General features: G+C 38.4%; 1 protein-coding gene and 1 pseudogene across 1 annotated transcript; both read left to right on the top strand.

The window, feature by feature from the left end:
- Positions 1-295: 295 nt before the first annotated feature.
- LOC127104211 (UDP-glucose:glycoprotein glucosyltransferase-like) lies at positions 296-10,005 on the top strand (annotated as a pseudogene).
- Positions 10,006-11,430: 1,425 nt separating this feature from the next.
- On the top strand, positions 11,431-18,918 carry LOC127104210 (uncharacterized). The gene is made up of 3 exons (XM_051041409.1): positions 11,431-12,378; positions 12,484-13,811; positions 18,444-18,918. The coding sequence occupies exons 1-3, from the start codon at positions 11,431-11,433 to the stop codon at positions 18,916-18,918; spliced, it is 2,751 nt and encodes a 916-aa protein (XP_050897366.1).
- The last annotated feature ends 2,040 nt before the right edge of the window (positions 18,919-20,958 follow it).

Raw genomic sequence — 20,958 nt, 5'->3', positions numbered from 1 at the left:
CGAGTGTGCTATGGGGAGGTTTCCATAAATGCCACCAGATCAAAGTGAAAGATGGGAAAGTATATTTGAGCTTATTGAAACTATTGTCGACAAGCCTCCTCCTAGTGCTCCATCTGGACAATTTTCTCCAGAATTTTGCTCAGTTATCTCTGCATGTCTACAGAAAGATCCGGGGAATAAACTGCCGACTCAGGAACCTTTGGAAATTCCTTTTATCAGCATGTATGATGACCAACATGTAGATCTCTCAGCTTACTTCTCCAAAGCAGGATATCCACTCGCAACCTTATAAGAAATGACTACCGTGTGCATGTGGGCAGCATTTGCGGATGAGTTGGATATGTTTCGTGTTGATTTTCGTTCTACTCATGTTCATTATCTAAACAACTTGGAAGAAGATGGCAAGTACAAATGGTGGAGGAACAATCTAAATGAGATCTTAGTGTTAGTCTTCCCTGGGAGGCTACGTCAAATCCGTAAAAATCTCTTTCATGCTGTTTTTGTTCTTGATCCAGCAACCACTTGTGGTCTTGAGTCTATTGATATGATCATATCAATGTATAAGAATAATTTTCCTGTGAGATTTGGTGTTCTACTATTTTTTTCAAAGTACATCACATATTTAGAGAATCATTCTACCAAAGAGGATGGAGATAAGTTTGAGGATGACATGTCTAATATGATTTTACGTCTCTTCAGCTATATCAAGGGGAACTATGGTATTGAAATGATTTCTAGTTTTTGAGCAATGTTAACAAATTACGCATTGAATCAGATGATGATGCAGATGATGCTCACCTTGAACTGCACCATGTTGAATCAACGTTTGTGGAAACAATATTACTAAAGGTAAAATCCCCTCCTCAATAGATAGTACTAAAGTTGAAGAAGGGGCCAGAGTTGAAGGAATTGTCACAAGAAAGCTCCAAGACTGTATTTAAGCTTGGTTTATCTAAGATTCAATGTTCTCTATTGATGAATGGACTTTTTATTGATCCCACTGAGGAAGCTCTACTAAATGCCTTGAATGATGAGACTCAGAGATTACAGGAACAAGTATATTTTTGACAAATAAAATCTCACATTGATGTATTGGAAAAGCTCCTATCAGAAGCTAGTATTCAACGCTATAATCCTCAAATTATTTCTGATAACAAACCAAGGTTCATATCTCTTGAGATGTTTACTTTTGGAGACGCATCTATACTAAACGGGATTAACTATTTGCATTCTCTTGGAATAATGGATGATTTGAAGCCCGTGACACATCTTTTTACCGTTGACATCACTTTAGCGAGTGGGATTAAGTTACTTCACCAAGGCTTCAATTATCTGATAGAATGGTCCAAAGATGCTCGTGTAGGTATTCTGTTTAGTGGCAATCATACTACAAATTTATTTAGCCTCCTTTTTGTGAAGGTTTTTGAAATTACTACATCCTCATATAGCCATAAAAAGAATGCATTAAACTTTTTGGATCAGTTGTCCTCAATTTATCAGCAGAAATACATCCTTACATATCTTTGTGTGTTAATGGGACCCAAGCATTTATTGATGAGATCTACAAGCTTGCCGAGTCTAACGAGTTACCATCTTAAGGCTTTAGATCTTCCCTCTCAGAATTTTCCGCTGATGAAGTGAGAAGCCATTTGAGTAAGGTAGATAAGTTTTTGTCTAGATCCCTTGGGTCTGAATCTGGTGTCAATGTTATCTTTACTAATGGAAGGGTTACTTGTCCTATTGACGAGGGCACATTTTTGAGTGCTGGTCTGCATCTTCTTGAATCGATAGAGCTTAAAAAGAGGACGAAGCATATTGTGGAAATTATTAAAGAGGTGAAATGGGAAGATGTTGACCCTGACATGCTGACAAGCAAATTCACTAGTGATATTGTCATGTCTGTATCATCTTCAATGTCTATGAGAGAGAGGAGTTCTGAAAGTGCTCATTTTGAGGTTTTGAGTGCTCAACATAGTGCCATTATTCTGAACAATGAAAATTCTAGCATTCATATTGATGCGTTTCTGGATCCTTTAAGTCCAACCAGCCAGAAGTTGTCTGGAATTCTTCGAGTTTTATGGAAATACATTCAGCCCAGCATGAGGATTGTGCTAAATCCAATGAGTTCCCTTGTTGATCTTCCTCTGAAGAACTATTACAGATATGTAGTTGTAGCGGGGTTTTTGTTACCTTTAGGTTTATTGACTAAACCAAAAGTCAACATACAATTCGAGTCGCCACCGCACTTTTATTTGTCCAAAGGAAAGGCTAAAAAGCGAATAAAAGCCAAGTAAGAAGTTTTTCGAATCAAAAACTAATAAAAATGTCATAGATCTAGGGAAGGGGGTTTGTTATGAAATGGGAAGGTTTTACGCACCCAAAACATCCTTAGTACTCTAAGGGAACCATTTTTGCAAACATGTGTTGTAGGTTGGTATTTGTGAGAAGATTTGTATAAAAGATTGAGGGGATGAGAAGAGAATAGATTATATTTACAAATTTTTTTGTTTGAATGGATGAACCCATTGCTTACGTAGCATCACAAAGGAGGATCAAAACCTCGTAGTTCGGGGTAAAAATCACAAAAAATGGTGAATTGATTTGATCAAAATCCTTAAGGTCTTTTGTTATCAAAGGGAGAAAACTCAACCTAAACCAACAATCCACCATGTGAGGAAGGCTTCAACATACTAGTGAGGGGTTAACCCTATAATAAGTATGGAAGACTTATAATCCAATCACTAAGGATGAGGTGAGATTTACATCAACCACTATGATAACTCAAACCTATGACTAATGTTTTTGAATTTTTTTAAAAAAGGTGGCCATTGGAACCACAAAACAACTTGAAGTGAGTTATATTTACAAGTTAGATGTATTCACAAAAATAAAGTCAAAGTAGGATTTAAGATTTATTCACAATGAGTATTTATTAAAAGATTTTGAAAAGTCAAAGGCATAAGGCCTATGTTTCTAGTTTGAAACAAAGTCAAAGTCCGCAAGAGAAGATTTTGGTTGGGTTAGAGTGGAGAGAAGAAGAGAAGGGCTAGTCCTAAAGCAAACAAAGATAAGGGAGAGAAGATAAACCCTTGGAGTTCCTTTTCTTGAAATCATAGAGATGATTCAAGATGCTCCTTTCCTTTGGACTTAGCACATAATCAAGCAAACAAACAATTTGGATTCAAGCTCCTAGGATCTCCATTTGACTTGTCTCTCTTAACTTGGCTACTCATGACAATGGTCCTCTTTTTTACTATCTCAAGATGGAATCCCTACCACACAAGAGCAAACATCAAAAAGTTCACAACAAAATAAGAGGAATGGACAAAGAAGGAGTTTAGATGAGAAGTCCTTTAAAAGTCAACTTTGAAATTTAGCATTCTAAAGGCATGAGGCCTAGTTGCAATTCAACACATTTAGCATTCTAAAGGCATGAGGCCTAGTTGCTCTTGAACTCCTTTATGCTTAGGTATGTCCTAATTCTAAGTCCTTTCTCCTTTTTGCATTTTGGTTCACACAAAACAAACACAAAACGAACACAAGACAACAAATATTTATATACAATAATGAGCTCAAATGAGAAAAAGAAAAATGACATAAACATAAAATATGTGCTCAAGTGAGCAAAACAAAAAGTAATATGAATAAATGAGCAAGAAATAAATAGCATTAAAAGTAAAGAGCAAGAAATTAAATGCTCAAATTAAAGTTAGTAATTAGTATGGTTATGTTAGTTTGTCATAAGACAATGTAGCGCTATATTAAGCAATCGTAAGTGGACTAATGCAGTAGTCACACCTATCTGAGGTCGGTCAATAAAACTATAGGCAAATAAACACAAGTTAGAGATCATGACTAGTAAGCCAAGCTCCACAAGCTTGCCATGCCAAAACAAAAGGGGAAGGGCCTTGTATGGACTTTAGGTTTTTTGTTTGACCAAGAAGCAACATATCTTGGACACAAAACAACTCACTTGATCTTGGATCAAGTTGAGTTTGGTTTGGATCAATGAAGGTTAAACCTCTCATTTGTTAAGACCAACCATAAGACATTAACTCATTGGCCAAATGATGAAAAGAATGGGATGAAGATGAAATGGAGGGAAAGAGAATTCAAGTATCAAACTCAATTGATCAAATGTGAACCAAGTCATCATCAATCAATGCTAAACAGAAAAGAAATGAAGATCACAAGTCAACCATAATTTTTTGGTATTTTTTGAATTAATATAAAATGCAAAATAAAATAATTAAAATATGGTCAAACCTCAAATTTAATTCAAATCAATTTCAACAAGCCCAATTAAATTCTCATAGGTCTAACATGGTCAAATGAACTTTGATTAATTTTCTCAACAATTTTGGAAATCAGAAACTATTTAAAAAAAATTAGAAACATTAAAAAAATAACACAATATGAATTAAAATCTCAAATAAATCTCAAATCAAATAAGAAATTGATGAGACTATTTTCCATTGACTTATCATGATCCATAGGTGTTAGGAAAATATTTTTGGATTTTTCAAATACCAGAAAGTATTTTAAAATGAATTAAAACTATTAAAAACCAAATAATTCACAAAAAATATTAAATCAAGTCACAAAAATAATTAAAACTCAAAATATGAAACTAGATTTTTCAAGAATTTTTTTGGCATTGGTCTCATATTTTTGTGACTTCAAATAATTTTTTTTATAAATTTTTGAAAATAAAAGGATTTAACTGAAATTAAAATAAAATAGAAATAATAGAAAAAAAACGCAGCCACTACATCAAACTCATTAATTGACGTGGCATAGATCAAAGGCTCAGAGGTGAGGACGCATGACGAACCTAAGTCAAACGCGCGGCATGATGATTTAAAATAAGTAAACGCAACCAACGCATGAGATTATAACGTGGCCAAGCAATCCAAGGGCTGGAAAGTGCACACGTGGTGATGGTGGTGGAAACCACCATCTTCTCCGATGAGATACCAGATTCCGGCCACCACTTGCAGAGAAAATATTTGCAATGAAAATGAAAAACAAGGACATCAAAATGAAGCTCAGATGATGTACATCACCACCGTGTCCATGGATCTTCCTCACTCTTCCTATTTTGAGAGAAACATGAGATGGAAAATCATGGTGTGTCAACTGGAAATGCACGAAATGAAAAATTGAGACCACCACTGGCCTGCCTCAAGTGTGAGGACTTCAGAAAACCACACAAACCAAAGAAAACTACATTGAATAGCAAGATCTAGATCCAAAAAGTTTGAAGCTCTACCTCTGAAATGGAGCTTCTAAGGCCACAAATTCTTCAAGATCTTGATATGCTTTTGCGTTAGAGATGTAACGGAGATGATAGGCTAAGGAATTGAGCTTTGAAAATCAACTAATGATGTTGAATTTCAAGCTTGAAAAAGAGAGAAAAATCTAAAAATTCCTTTGGTAATGGTTGGGATTTTAGTTCTGCAGCATTTCAGATCTCCACCAGGTTGCTAAATGAATGAGATTGAGCTCTTATTTATAGCTGAAGAGGGTTGAGATCATGGTTCCCTCGTGTGCATGGAAAATTTGAACTTTGGTGCATGGTCCTGTAGAGGCGCATGTGAGACCCAATGATGGGTGCTAATCCATGTTGAGATCAATTAAAATGGAAATGGACATGCAATTGAGATGGAAATAGCTTGCACATGAAGTTTCAACATGAAATGCAAAAATGAACATAAAGAAAGAGCTCTTCGAAACTCATCAATGGATAGTCAAAATAAGTAAGGTGAGTAATGGTTGGAAATCCCTTGAAATAAGGAGTCATGTTGGGCAAAAATTCATTTGGTATTTGGAAATTAATGAAAACTGGTTGTGAAAGTTTGGGTACAAAACATGTTTAAATCTCCTTTGAAAATTTTCACAAAAAGCAAGCCTATTCAAGCCCCTCTGTTTTCATGATGCAAGCTTCAAATGGAAAAACCTACAACATCAAAGTTGTATATCTTTTCAAGGTTATCAATTTAGGCTCAAAGTTTGCATCATTTGGATTTTCTATGAAAAGGTTATGGTCACTTGAAGTTGGGAACCTTTTCAAATTCAATGACTTAGGTCCAAAGTGACCTATAATATTTTGTATTATCTCATGTATTTATTTTAGGATTATGAAATTTTGTCCAACATAACATTTGAAGTAGACATATTAAGATTTCCAATTCATTTTGTCTCACCTCAAAATCATAAAAATTAAGGAAGTTAGATCCTTGGGAAGTTGACCCAAAATTAGGGTTTCAGTCAAAATGACTTATAATGTTTTGAAATGAATGGTGACCTTCCAAGTTTCAAATGGATTTTGGATGAACATGAAAGTTGTTAATATGGTTCTTACGAACAGATTTTATTTTGGGATCATATTCCTTTGACAAACACATCACAAGTTATATCTCAATGGACCTTAGTTTAGTCAGATGACTTGACTGGTCAACTTCTCAAGAACAAACTTCCAATCTTGATGAATGAATGATTGAGGATCCTCAAATAGGCTCATATATGCATAAAATAATGAATGAAAGAACTTCCCTTTATTAAATTTGATCATAGTTTGAGGTTGCTTCATGAGCAAGGCATAATCAAAGCACAGTTGAATTAGGGTTTCCTTGGGAAACAATCCTCAAGCCCTTTGGGTTATCTTGATAAAATTGGAAAATTGAGATACTTGGGAGACATGTATGATGATTAGGAGATTTGTGGACCATTTTCATGCTTTTTCTCATCTCCATCTAGCCATTGCATTGGGCTTAGGAGCCTCCTAGGAGCATTGTGGAGCACATGATCACTTGAGCTTCAAAACAAAAAGAGTTAGTGACATATTTTTGTGCTTTTGGTTAGTAATAAAATAAGAAAAGCAATAATATACAATACAAGCATGCTTGGTGGTCTCAACTCATTCAAACAAGTCCCAACCCTAAGGTTAAGGAGCCAATCATGCTATGGTCCTTGAGGCAATGCACTTGGGCAATGATATGATGCCATGAGGGATGTTAGGGTCAAAATTAGGGTCTTATAGATGCCCCTATTTAAGGTCATTATAGCCGGAGATATGAAGGTTAAAATCTTCGCCATCATCCAAATTTGTCAATGCGGTTTCTCCAAACCCTTTCTCAATCAAATTCAAAAACACTTAATTCTTATTAAATACTTTTGCAAATAAGATGGAAATGGATCGTGGTGGATACCACGCACTCCTGAGACTAGGATTTGAGATGGATATCTCGCCTATCCAAGTTCTCGCCATTACTCAAAACACATCAAACCAATCAAACCTTTTCTCGCCGCCATGCGATTGACCCTTCAAACCCTTTTCTCAAACGAAAGGTACTTTGTGTCAAAACAATACAAAGCAATGTTTTTTCCACTTGAACGTGTGAGTAAGTTTGCGATGTTTCTCGCGAATGTTGATTTGTAAATCCATTCGTCCGTGATGCGAACGTCCCCTTCTCCACTTGTTTTGGATAGTCCAACAATCTTTTCATCGATTGACACAAAGTAGCTTTTGCTAAAATCGACCAACAAAGAAACATTTTTCTACCCAAAACTACGTAAGCCTTGAGTTCTCTATTGAGATACGTAGGAGCAGGATTTGTAAATCTTGTCAGACCCACTAATAAAAAACTTAGGTTTAGTCCTTCGTTGAAAACACAAAATCATTCTCCTATCTTCTATTCTTTCTTTCCCACCTAATAACTTGAAAAGCCTAACATTTCAAACTAACACTAACATGCACAACTAACCTAACGGTTCCCATTGAGTACAACAGACGTGAGAGGTGCTAATACCTTCCCCTTATGTAATCGAATCCTGAACCCTGATTTGGTTGCGACGACCATAATTATTGTCGTCCTTTCTTGGGTTTTATCGATATTTTCCCTTTCCTTTTAGGAATAAATAAAGTTCGGTGGCGACTCTGTTCAGTCCATCATTGCAAGCGTGCAATTGCGCTTTGCTAGGTCGTGTTCTCATTTTCCGAGGTACGACAGATGACGACTCTACTGGGGAAGCCGTTCCCTAAGTGAGTCAAGCCTAGTTAGGACATTTGTGTGCCTTTGTTTGTTTAATTGTGTGGCTTTTCTTTATTGCTTTTATTATCTTCATTCTTATAGTAATATATTTGTTGTATATTCGTTCCATTGTGATGTTGGTATTTGGGTATTCTGATTGCAAACCATGTGGGAAAGACTCTACACCCGAGTCTAGAGTGAAAAACATAAGATAGGATGATGGTTGAGTAGTACAGACTCCCAAGCTGAATACTTCGTAAGAGTCGGTATGAGAACCTCACTTAGAGTATATCCTTTTGCAAATATTGTCTCCCAAGGTGAATACTTCGTAAGCTTCAATATTTCTAAGGGGTCCATGACTCTAAGAACCTTTTAGAACATTGAACCTTTGGCCAACTAGGAATGATGGTTGGGTAGTATGGATTCCCGAAGTGAATGCTTTGTAAGAACCGATACGAGAACCTCGGTCAGAATAGATACTCTAGATGGAGTTGACGATCGGGAAGTATTTTCCGTAAGCGTTAAACATTCTTTTGAATCCATGACTCTGAGTACCCTGTCTAGAACCAAAGTCGATGGTTGCATAGTACGGACTCCCGAGGTGAATACTTCGTAAGAGTCGGTACGAGAACCTCACCAAAAATAGATTCCCTTGATGGAGTTGATGACCGGAAAGCATTTTCCGTAAGCGTCAAACATTCTTATGAATAAATGACTCTGGGGATCCTTTGTAACAAAACCCTAGATCATACCCAGCGAGAACCCCGTTTTGGGAAAGCAATCATATTTATCCATACCTCGGACCTTTGAACCTGTACCAAAAAACATTGCATCCATCCATTCATTGCATATGCATAAAAAGAAAAACTCTTAGTTTGTTTCGCATTGTTTCAGGAATCCAAGACTTGTTAACAAAATGAATCATGAGAGAAGAAGCACTTTTTAGTTCAAATACAAGAACGTGAACCTTGCCAGCCTGCAGAAGTTGAGTGCCAAAGTAACACCAATCAAACTCAATAGCTTTGTGCAAGACTATGAAAGAATTTTGGACATCCTAAATGAGAAGATGGACATGATGACCATAGTGACTATTTCTCAATTCTATGATCCACCTCTACGTTGTTTCACGTTTTCTGTCTTCCAATTGGCTGCTACCTTGGAGGAGTTTGAGAGGATCATAGGCCAGAATTTGAAGGATCATAATCCATTTCCGAAGTTTGATGAAGGTTTTCCTCCCAAGAGGATAGCTTTAGCTTTGGGTCTGAAGGATTCTGAAGTCGTGGACAATTGGGATGTGAAGGGAGCTTTCAATGGTTTTTCTAGGAAGTTCTTGGAATATCAAGCTAAGAAGATCGAAAAGGAGGGGAATTGGGAAGCTTTCTATGCTGTGTTAGCCGTGTTGGTATATGGGATAGTTCTCTTCCCAAATATTGACCATTTTGTGGACCACCTGGCGGCGGGAATCTTCCCCTCTGGTAACCCTGTATCATTCCTCCTAGCGGACCTTCACTATGCTCTCCATGATCGGCATGAGAAGAAGGGAGGAACCATTTTATGTTATGCGTAGTTGTTGCATGTTTGGTTTATATCTCATATGCCCGAAGAAGGACCTTTTGTCTCAAAGGAACTCAAGCCCTCTCAGAAGTTAACTTCTCTCACCTCCAATCATGTTAAGTGGTATATCAGGGATTGGGAATTTGAGGATGCTATTGTCAGCATTGGAGACTTCCCCAATGTACCTTTAATAGGAACCAAGGGTTGTATGAACTACAACCCTGTGTTATCTTTGATGCAACATGGTTACCCTATGAATGGCCCTCAAAAAGCTGAAGCTTTAGAGCCTTTCATCTTACACAGCGCTGAAGCGGATCATCCTAGGGTGAAGAAGATCAAGAGGTCTTGGCAAGCAGTTATCAGAAAGGGTAAGAAGTTGGGTAAGAGAAATGTCATCGCTCGAGAGCCTTATACTTAGAGAGAGAGGGTTCAAATGGTTAAACTCCCTTTTCCATTTGATCCTTCTATCTATCTGACGGTTCTTGAGCCAGAACCCATATTACCTGAAGATGTGGAGAAGCTTAATGCCCATATTAAGGATCTGGAGTTGGAGAATGTTGACTTGAGAATTAAGCTCGGTCTAGTCTCGGTAGAGAATGGGAATTTGAAAGACTGTCAACAGAAGAAGGACAAAGAGCTCGAAATTTCCAACAAAAGGGCTAGGGAGTCTAAAGCAAGGAGAGAAAAGTTCGGACAAGCGCTTTACAATACTAAATCTTTATTCAAGACAAAGGAGGAGGAGTTGGATAGAGCTTTACTCAAGATTCAAAAACTCAACAAGACTCTGGAATTGACCCTTAAAATGAAAAGGGAAGCACGACTGATTTCTGAGATTCGTACTCGCGAACTTGAGAACACCATTCAGAAATACAAGGATGCTTTGGAACGTGAGAAGTTGAGGACTGAAGAGTCGGAAAGAGTTTGCACACGGCTGAACTATCAGTTGGAACAAGCCAATGCTAGAATCCAGGCACTTGAAGGTGTGGATCAGGATGCTGCCTGTCTGATGTTGCTGGGTGAGTGCAGATATTGGAGAAACCTCTATAGGGACATAGAGGTGACCAAGGCTGAAGACTTGTGCATCACTCAAGACCTCCAAGGGCTTTACACTGAGTGGAAGGGCAAATTTCTGAGGTTGTCCAGATTTTCAAATTCCGTCATGCAAGAGCTACCTGAGAAACTGCAAGAAGCTGATTGGTGCATGTGTCCAGAGAACACTTTGCATCAAGTTTTTAATTTCATTAAATTTTGTAAGGCGATGTTGGAAGGGCTTACTACCGACCTTGCTACGGTTTGGAAATCCCATAAGCCATAAGCACTTTGTTTGTATTTGAATTTTGTTCTAAATTAATGAAAAAATTGCTTTTGGGATTCATTTTATTGTGTTTTATTGCTTTATTGCTTTAAATATTTGCGAACAAATGTTGCGGCATTTCTGAAATGAATGACTGAAACTAACTAAGAGTTTTGCAAACAAGATGCATCCATACATGCATTCATACATTTTCAAAATAAAGTCTCACTCCGTCCTTTCTTCCTTTAGTTTCACGTTGAATCTTTAACACCCGTACAATACTCGCGCCTGAGCAAGACAAAGGATGGCTGAACAAGAGCAAGAGAGCGCCCGAGTTAGACCTGAATTAGACGAGATCAAGAGGGCATGTCCCAGATGAGGGAAATGCTATAAGCTTTGACTTTTAGATTTGAGGTTCTGCAAGCGACCGTGATTTCAGAGACCACGGGCCCATCAATTTAAGTCCAGCTCCAAAGGACGTTACCTTCAACCTTTCCGCCATATAGGCTACCTTACGACTTCGTCCCTCGACCGGAAGTAGTGCACGACATGGGGAAATTTGTCCAACAAGTTGTGCCATTACCGGTTTACACTGATGCACACCCAGTCATCCATATCGTTGCTCCACCAGCTGCATATGCTAGGCACATTCCGCACTTTGAAGATCAACATCACATGTATCAGACTGTCGACTCAACCGTTGTTGGCGACGAAGTAAGATTTGAAGATTTCAGAGAAGTAAAGGAGAACATGCAACTCCTTGAGAAGAAGTTCCGATATTTAGAAGGAGACCACGTCTTTGGATCTTCCGCCAAAGAAATGTGCCTTGTATCTGAGTTGGTGATTCCGGCCAAATTCAAAACTCCAGACTTTGACAAATACAAGAGGCATAGTTGTCCAAAGAGCCATCTCATCATGTATTACCTAAAAATGGTTGCACACGTGGAAGACGACAAGCTGATGATCCACTGTTTTCAAGATAGCTTGAGTGGGGATCCTTCCAAGTGGTATTTAAGTCTGGATCAGAATAGGATCAGATGTTTCCAAGACCTGTCAGACGCTTTCATAAAACACTACAAATACAACATGGACATGACACCTAACCGAAGACAGTTGCAAAGCATGTTCCACAATGACAAAGAGTCCTTCAAGGAATATGCTCAAAGATGGAGGGAACTGGCTTCTCAAGTTGAACTACCTCTGGCCGAGAAGGAATTGGCTGAATTATCCATCGACACTGTCCAACCCCAATTCTATGAGAAGATGGTTGGAAGTGCCTCCTTGGGATTCTCCGAGCTTGTTGCTATAGGGGCTCGTGTCGAATATGGTTTGAGAAATGGAAAACTTGCGGCTGTAGTTGGAACTTCAAATACTAATCCAAATAAGTTCTCTAGAGGGTTTCCCAGAAAGAAGGAAGGGGAAATAAATGTTGTGACTATTGGCCATGGAAGATACCCTCCAAGAAGGAGACAACAACAATATTCACCACATCAATATGTTTAACAACCCTTCCTCTATCAGCAACCCATGTATCTCATCCAGTACGCCTCGCAACCGTATGTAGTTGCTTTGACGCCCGTATTCAATTAACAACCTACCCAGGCTTATCCAGGGCTTCCAATTTATCGACCAACTCCAGTTCAACAACGTGTTGCGGTTCCTCCATCTTATCAACAAGCACCAGCATCTCCTGTCTATCAACAACCGAGAGCTCAAGCTCTAAGCCAAAATTCTCAGAACCATAATAGGAGGCAAGGGGATAGGATGACCTTCAATCCAATCCCAATGTCATACACTGAGCTTTATCCCTCCCTGTTACAAAAGGGGTTGGTGGTTCCCAGACCTATGGGACCTCCACCTAATCATCTACCTCCATGGTACAACCCTAATGCACACTGTCCTTTTCATGAAGGTGCCCCCGGGCACGACCTAGAGGGTTGCTATGCTTTGAAGCATAGGGTTCGTAAGCTGATTGACAGCAAGATCCTGTCTTTTAAGGATATGGGACCGAATGTGAAAAACAATCCGCTTCCTCCCTATGGAGACCCTACGGTGAATGCCATTGAATATGCCTCTGTTGGTGTTATGGTTGAAAAGGTGGACAATGTTAAGACTCCTTTGGCAGTATTCCACGCCCGATTGGTGGAAGCTGGCCTAATTGATGTTCGTCATAATAACTGTGAAGAGTATGTCGCACACCCAAAAGGATGTCAGTTGGTATGGGATAATATTCAAGACTTGATGAATAAAGGAGTGCTTCATATCTCTAGCGTTACAAAGAATGAAGATGTGTTGGTAATTGAACCTTGCTTCAATTTTCCTGAACAAGTCGAAATCCCATACTACAGTAGTGGAATGGTTCCTATGAATAGTCATCAGTCGCCTGTTGAGATATGTATGCCCACGCCTTTTCCATATGAGAGCACCAAGGCTACCGCTATGGACAAGGTTGTTGAAGGAAGTGCAGACGTTGAAGCGACAGAAGTTGTGAGTGAGGACGTCACCAATATTGTCGGAATGAGCAGAATGACCTGTAATGGTCGAATCTATATGCATGAATTCAATGTGACTCCTCAAGGGCCGACCAAGGAACCTACAGTTGCAGCTCCCACTAAAGAACCTGAAGTGGTCCAATCTGAAGATGTTGTTGAATTCCTGAAGTTGATCAAGAGAAGTGATTACAAGGTTGTGGACCAGCTGCATCAGACACCATCTAAAATTTCTATTTTGTCTCTGCTATTGAACTCCCAATCCCATAGGGAGGCTTTATTAAGGGTGCTTGCCCAAGCTCATGTAACACAAAGCATAACAGTAGACCAGTTTGATGCGGTGGTTGAAAACATCACAACTTGCAATACTTTAAGCTTCAGTGGAGAGGAATTACCTGAAGATGGACAAAATCACAATCGTGCTCTCCATATCTCCGTGAAGTGCAAAGATGACGCTTTGGCAAGTGTCTTGGTTGATACCGGTTCTTCTCTGAATGTTATGCTAAAGAGAACACTCGCCAAGTTATCTTATCAAGGACCAACTATGAAACCTAGTGCCTTGGTAGTGAAAGCTTTTGACGGTTCCAGGAGAACCGTGATTGGAGAGGTGGAACTGCCCATATTGATTGGCCCTCATGTATTCCCAATTAATTTCCAAGTCATGGATATTAATCCAGCGTATAGCTGCTTATTGGGGCGCCCCTGGACTCATGCCGCAGGGGCAGTTACCTCCACTTTACACCAGAAAAAGAAGTTTGTGGTGGACAATCAACTGATCATCATTTCTAGAGAGAAGGACTTTGTGGTTAGTCATCTCATCCTTCAGATATATCGAGGTTGATGAGGATGCTTTGTAAACTTCTTTCCAAGCTCTTGATATAGCCAATGCCACTTTTGTGAAGATGAAGAACCCGGTTGGGAAAGCTTGTTCATCTTTCGCTTTTATGAAAATCACAAAGTCTAGTATTGAAGGAGGAAACCATGAAGGTTAGGGTCAGCTTATTGATATTCGTGAGAAGCATGATCGATTTGGTCTGGTGTAAGACCCCAATTTTGACCCTAAGATCCCTCATGCAATTTCATCATAAGCATAAGCATTGGGATCATATTGTGGCATCCTCCTTACCCCCTTTTTCATTGGGTTTGTTTTGGGATAGATCACCAAGCACTTTGTGATTGTATCATACTTGTATTATATCATTTCACTAACCAAAATACCAAAAATATGTCTTTGTATTTGCCTAACTCTCTTGTAGGTAAGGCATGATCTCATTGATTCATTGATCACATCTAGGGTTTAAGACCCTCATGAACAAAGAGCACAACCATGAATTGATGAAAGAATGGTTATGAACGTCATATATGAGTCCCAATGATCTCTACATGTTATATTGATCAAGTTTTCTTCATGAGTTTGAAGGTGATTTGCCTTGGAAACCCTAGTTTGATTGGGTATCTTGAGTAACTTCTCCAACAAGCTATCTCACTAATTGATTAAATTTCTCAAGGGACACTTCAAAATTCATCATATTATGCATATATGATCTACCATGAGCCAATAAAGTCAAGAGAATTGGAAGTTAGCAAGTTGGTTGATGGTGGTTGGCCAGATGAATTCATCTGATCAAAATTGGGTCTCCCTAGACCCTATCTCCTACAATTTTCACCATATGAAAATGATTTCAAGAGCAAACATACTCTAAATGACATTTTAAACAACTTTCATGTTGAGACCTAAAGCTATTTTTTCTTGGAAAATCATTTTCTATGATGAAACATTATAGGTCATTTTGTTTAAACCCTAATTTGAAAGTCAACTTCCCAAGGCCATAACTTGCTCAATTTTTATGAGATGAAAGATTTCCAAGTTGTAAAATCAAATTCAATGTGACTAATTCAACTTTTATGTTTGGAGTGGGAGCTAATTAAACTTTTTTGAGCATTGATATGAAGCTACATTATAGATCACTTTTGACCTATACCATTGATCAAGTGATTTTTTCAAACTTCAAAAATGCATAACTCTATCATTTCAAATCCAAATGACATGAAACTGGTGACCATTTTGAAGGTCTTTGAGAGAGATACAACTTTGATGAAGACACCTTTCTCATTTTAAGCTCCTATAAAAAGTTAAGTAAGATGGAATATTGAGACATATGGCTTGACACTTACAAAAAATTTGATATGTCAAAATTTTCGAAACTTCCACCTCAAATTTCTCCAAGTTCCAAGCTCCAAATGAAAAAGTGTTTAACATCAAACTTGTTACTCTTGATCACACCTTTCCAAAGAGCTCAAATTCATTCATTTTGGACTTGAATTGCATAGGCTGCACATCGCTTAAACATGATGATATCATTTGGCATGGATCCAACTTCAAGCAACAATGCACATGTCCCTTGCAATCCAATCAATCCTCAAAGCATCTGAACTTCAAATTTGGACTTTCATCTATCATTCCATGGGCCTATGCGCGCCCATGCACCATTCCATCATCATTTTGCCAATTTTAGAAAGTGGAAGAGAGTGTGCAAATATCACATGATTTGACTATAAATACAACTCCATTTGCTCAGAAATAACACACACATTGCGCCAGCTTTGAATCTCCATTGAAAACCCTTTTCTCTCATAGGATAACCCTGATAAATTCATTTGAATTTGAGCTTGATTCTCCACTATTTTGGAATTCAAGTCTCCAGGAATCCATTGCTTCTAAACCTTTCCATTCCTCTCCTGCAAGTGATTGAAGTGAAGCCAAGCACAACTCAGATCAAGATCCATCGTGTTCAGACCTTCATTGAAGGTAATTTGCAGAAATTTTAAACTCTTCGGTTCTCTTAAATTGTTGCTCAATTCCATTGATTCTCTGGTTGTCTGAAGTCCTACCAATGTAGGCAAGAAGGTTGAGTTGCTTTTAGGCTCAATCGAAGCAACTCAGATCATGTGCCACATTTTTCAATTCCACATATCTCTTAATATATTTGGAATTGGAGGAATTGGAGGTCATATTCGAGCTCAGTGATGTTTTTTCTTTAAGATCATGTCCCTGTTTCTTTTTTTGGTGATGGTTCATGATGACCAGTCCGGTGAAGCTCACCGGAGAAGACAACCGGAGCTTTGGCTCCGGTGATGATGTGTCTTGTATCTGAACCACTTGATCCAAGTCTCATGTTCTAATCTGGATCGTTCCTTGTGACTACTCCATTTGCCACGCGGTTGACTCAGGTGTACATGGAACGCGTGTTTTGGATCATCAGATCTGCCACCTCAATTAATGAGGGAGATCTGATGCTCCACGTAATTTAGCATTTTCTGAATTTTATTTTTATTGCATTTTCTTCAATAATTCATATTAAATTTAATATTGATCCAAAAAATATGGGACTTTCACCAAAATATTCCAAATATTTTACTCTTTGATATTTTGAATTAAAATTATTTTTTGGATCATTATTAATATTTTTCATGAATTAATTGTTTTGCATTCATTTTTAATTATTTAAAAATACTTTTAAATGTCCAAAAATTATGGAAATTTTTCTCCAAGGTCCTTTGACCTTGTTTGACCTATGATAAATCTCATGGCCATTTCTTTGGTGTTTTGATGAGATTTTAGGAATTGGACAAAACATATTTGAATTTAATGCATTATTTTATTATTTTTAATTGAGTAAATGCCATTTTAATTGTGTTGACCATTTGTATTGATTTAATTGAGTTTAACTATTTGTTGTTGGGCCTTGGTCAAGGTTGATTTGACTTTGTCAAGTTAATATAATTGTGCATTTGTGTGTTGCTTGATTCTAAAAGTCCAAGGGAATTTTGGGTTTCTATTGACATAGTTGTCAATTGGATTGCTACCCATTTGGTCAGATCTTTTCAACTTTAAACTTTTAAATTTTGCGCATGGTGTAGTCTCTCCATCTTCACCCTATTTCTTTAATTTCAAAATCTCTCCCTCCATTTTCAAAACCTTCTTTGTATGAACTACTTTTGTTCTAAACTTTGACCACTTTCAAAAAGATAGAAACTTTGGCCTTATGCCATTGCATTTTCAAACCTATTTTCTTAAATCAAACTTGTGAATAAACTTAAATATACTTGACTTAAACTTTCAAAAAGACAAAAATAACTAACCCATTCAAATCATTTTAGGCCTTTATGTCTTTCAAACTTAAATTTTGTTAAAATCAATGCATCCATTTTGAAATTTATAGCACGAACTACGAGGTTTTGATCCCTCATTTTTATGTTGGTACGTAGGCACAAGACTGAAGGTCTTATCAAACACAAAAATATAATTAATGCATTCTTTTCTCATCCCCCCATTCTATTTGTTTGTAAACATCACTTTGTACAAAATACATATGCACACAAAAAGGGCTCCCTAGGAGTACCTAGGACACTTTGGGTGTGAACACCTTCCCTCTGTGTAACCAACCCCCTTACCTGTGATCTCTGGTTTTTATTAGTTTTTATTTGAAAACTTCTTACTATTTGGTTTTTGTTCGTACTTTTTCCCTTTTCTATTGGAAACAATAAAAGCGCGGTGGCGACTCTTGTTAATTGATCTCTAGCTTGTCAATAGCTTGATGATCATGAATTTCCCGCTACATCTGGGATATGTGCCTTCCACTGCGAAAGGAGCCCGAGTCCCTGCAAAGGGTAACACCCGAAGCATCCAGGAAGTATTCCTTAGCACAGGATTCATCCATGGAGATCAGGTCAATGCAATTGGAGATAGCACCGAAGATGAAGATGCGCCCTGTTTGGTTCACCGGTGTGAGACAACTTTGAACAACTGGAAGGCGATTGAGACCCCGAAATTTTTCCTTTGTCAAAGTTATAATTGTTGTTTTTTTCAAATCGTTAGCTCTGCCCAAGGCTAATGGATAATGTTGTATGGCCCTTTTTCGTTTTCAAATAATCATTATTTTGCTAAATTCCTATTATTCATTTATTTTGCTTTTTCTTAAGAAAATTGCAATCTTTTCAAACAAAAAACTTTTCATTTGTGCATTTTTTACTTTTACTTTTCTAAACAAAATCAATCATTCAAACATGCAGAATAAATGATAACCCTGTTGAATCCAATGACTCTCTTCCCTCTCATAACTTTGACTCCCCTATTTACCAAGTGGAAGAAGAGGGTGAGAAAGATTGTTACATCCCCGACGAGTTGGCAAGGCTGCTCGAGCACGAGTCTAAAGCCCTTCAGCCACATGAAGAACCGGTGAAAACAATAAACCTTGGAACAGAGGAAGAGAAGAAAGAAGTCAAAGTCGGGACCACACTTGAAGCAAGCGTCAAAGAGAGATTAGTCAAGCTTCTACAAGAATATGTGGATGTATTCGCATGGTCATACAAGGATATGTTGGGCCTGGACACCGACATTATTGAGAACAAGCTACCGCTTCAGCCAGACTGCCCGCCAGTAAAACAGAAACTCCGAAGAACAAGACCAGATATGGCTCTGAAGATTCGTGAAGAAGTCAAACGACAATTTGACGTTGGTTTCCTCGCAGTGGAAAAGTACCCATAATGGGTAGCTAATATTGTACCTATGCCTAAAAAGGATGGAAAGGTGAGGATGTGCGTTGACTATAGGGATCTGAACAAAGCTAGTCCAAAAGACGATTTCCCTCTACCACACATTGATACTCTGGTAGACAACACTGCAAGTTTTGAAGTATTCTCCTTTATGGATGGTTTTTCTGGATACAATCAAATCAAGATGGCTCCAGATGACATGGAGAAAACCACTTTTATTACCCCTTGGGGCACGTTTTGCTACAAGGTAATGCCTTTCGGTCTCAAAAATGCTGGGGCAACTTACCAAAGAGCTATGGTCACTCTTTTCCATGATATGATGCACAAGGAAATAGAGGTCTATGTTGACGACATGATCACTAAATCTCAGAATGAAGAAGATCATATGAGCCATCTGAAGAAGTTGTTTGAACGCCTAAGAAAGTTTAGATTACAATTAAACCCTACAAAACGCACATTCGGTGTCCATTCAGGGAAGTTGCTTGGTTTCATCGTTAGTCAACGAGGAATTGAGGTGGACCCCGATAAGGTCCGAGCTATACAAGAAATGCCTGCTCCACGCATCGAGCGAGAAGTTAGAGGTTTCCTTGGATGTTTGAATTACATCTCAAGGTTTATCTCACATATGACGGCCACGTGTGAGCCTATCTTCAAATTGCTTCGAAAAGATCAAGCTATTGAATGGAATTCTGATTGTCAAAGTGCTTTTGAGAAGATCCGTCAATACTTGCAAGAGCCTCATATTCTGATTCCACCTATCCCAAGAAAGCCATTAATCGTGTATCTGACTGTCCTTGAAGGGTCAATGGGATGCGTGTTGGGGCAACATGACGAAACTGGTCGGAAAGAACATGTTATTTACTATCTGAGTAAATTTTTTACTGATTGTGAAAGTCTATATTCTCTTTTGGAGAAAACTTGTTGCACGCTAGCATGGGCCACTCGTCATTTGAGGCAATACATGATTTGCCATACTACTTTGTTGATCTCGAAGATGGACCCGATAAAGTACATCTTTTTTAAAAACCTGCTTTTACTGGAAGACTTACCCGTTGGCAGATGCTCTTGTCAGAGTACGACATCTAGTACGTAACCCAGAAAGCAATCAAGGGAAGTGTTTTAGCAGAGTATCTTGCTCATCAACCAGTTGAAGACTATCAGCCGTTGAAGTTTGATTTCCTCGATGAGGATATCATGGTGATAAAGGACTGTGAAATCCCAGGCCAGGATGAAGGACCAGGATCTCGATGGAAGCTCGCATTCGATGGTTCCTCCAATTATAGTGGTCATGGTGTGGGAGCTGTTTTGATGAATCCAAATGGTGGCTTTACCCCTTTCTCAGCAAGGTTGTGCTTTGATTGTACGAATAATTTCGCAGAGTATGAAGCTTGTATCCTTGGTCTTGAAGTTGCAATTGATCTCCGAATCAAGATCCTTGAGGTATATGGAGATTAAGCCTTGGTGATCTATCAGGTCAAAGAAGAATGGGAAACTTGTGATGCGAAGTTGATCCCGTATCATGCTCATGTTGTAAAGATGATAAAATACTTTGACGATATCACTTTCCATCACATACGAAGAGTAGAAAATCAAGTGGCCGACGCTTTGGCAACATTAGCATCAATGTACCAAGTCATGTTCCGTAATGAAGCCCCACTTATTCGAATCGAGCGAAGAGATAAGCCTGCTTACTGTCAATTGATTGAAGAAGAAACTGATGGTAAACCTTGGTTTCATGATATCAAGCGATATATTCTAAGTCCAGAGTATTCAGAAGATGCTACATTGTTGGATAAGAAAACGCTGAGGAGGTTATCATCCAAATTCTTTTTGAGCAATGATGTGCTTTACAAGAGAAACCATGACATGGTTCTGCTCAGATGCGTGGATAGACACGAAGCAGACCTGTTGATCAAGGAGATTCATGAGGGATCCTTTGGGATCCATGCCAATGGACATGTCATGGCCAAGAAGATTTTGAGAGCTGGTTATTATTGGTTAACCATGGAGTCCGATTGCTTCAGCTATGCGA

Source organism: Lathyrus oleraceus, chromosome 7 (assembly GCF_024323335.1).
Source record: "Lathyrus oleraceus cultivar Zhongwan6 chromosome 7, CAAS_Psat_ZW6_1.0, whole genome shotgun sequence".
In the NCBI taxonomy this organism is placed as follows: Eukaryota; Viridiplantae; Streptophyta; class Magnoliopsida; order Fabales; family Fabaceae; genus Lathyrus; species Lathyrus oleraceus.
The sequence above is the reverse complement of the archived record's forward strand: the minus strand, read 5'-3'. Positions and strand labels throughout refer to the sequence as shown.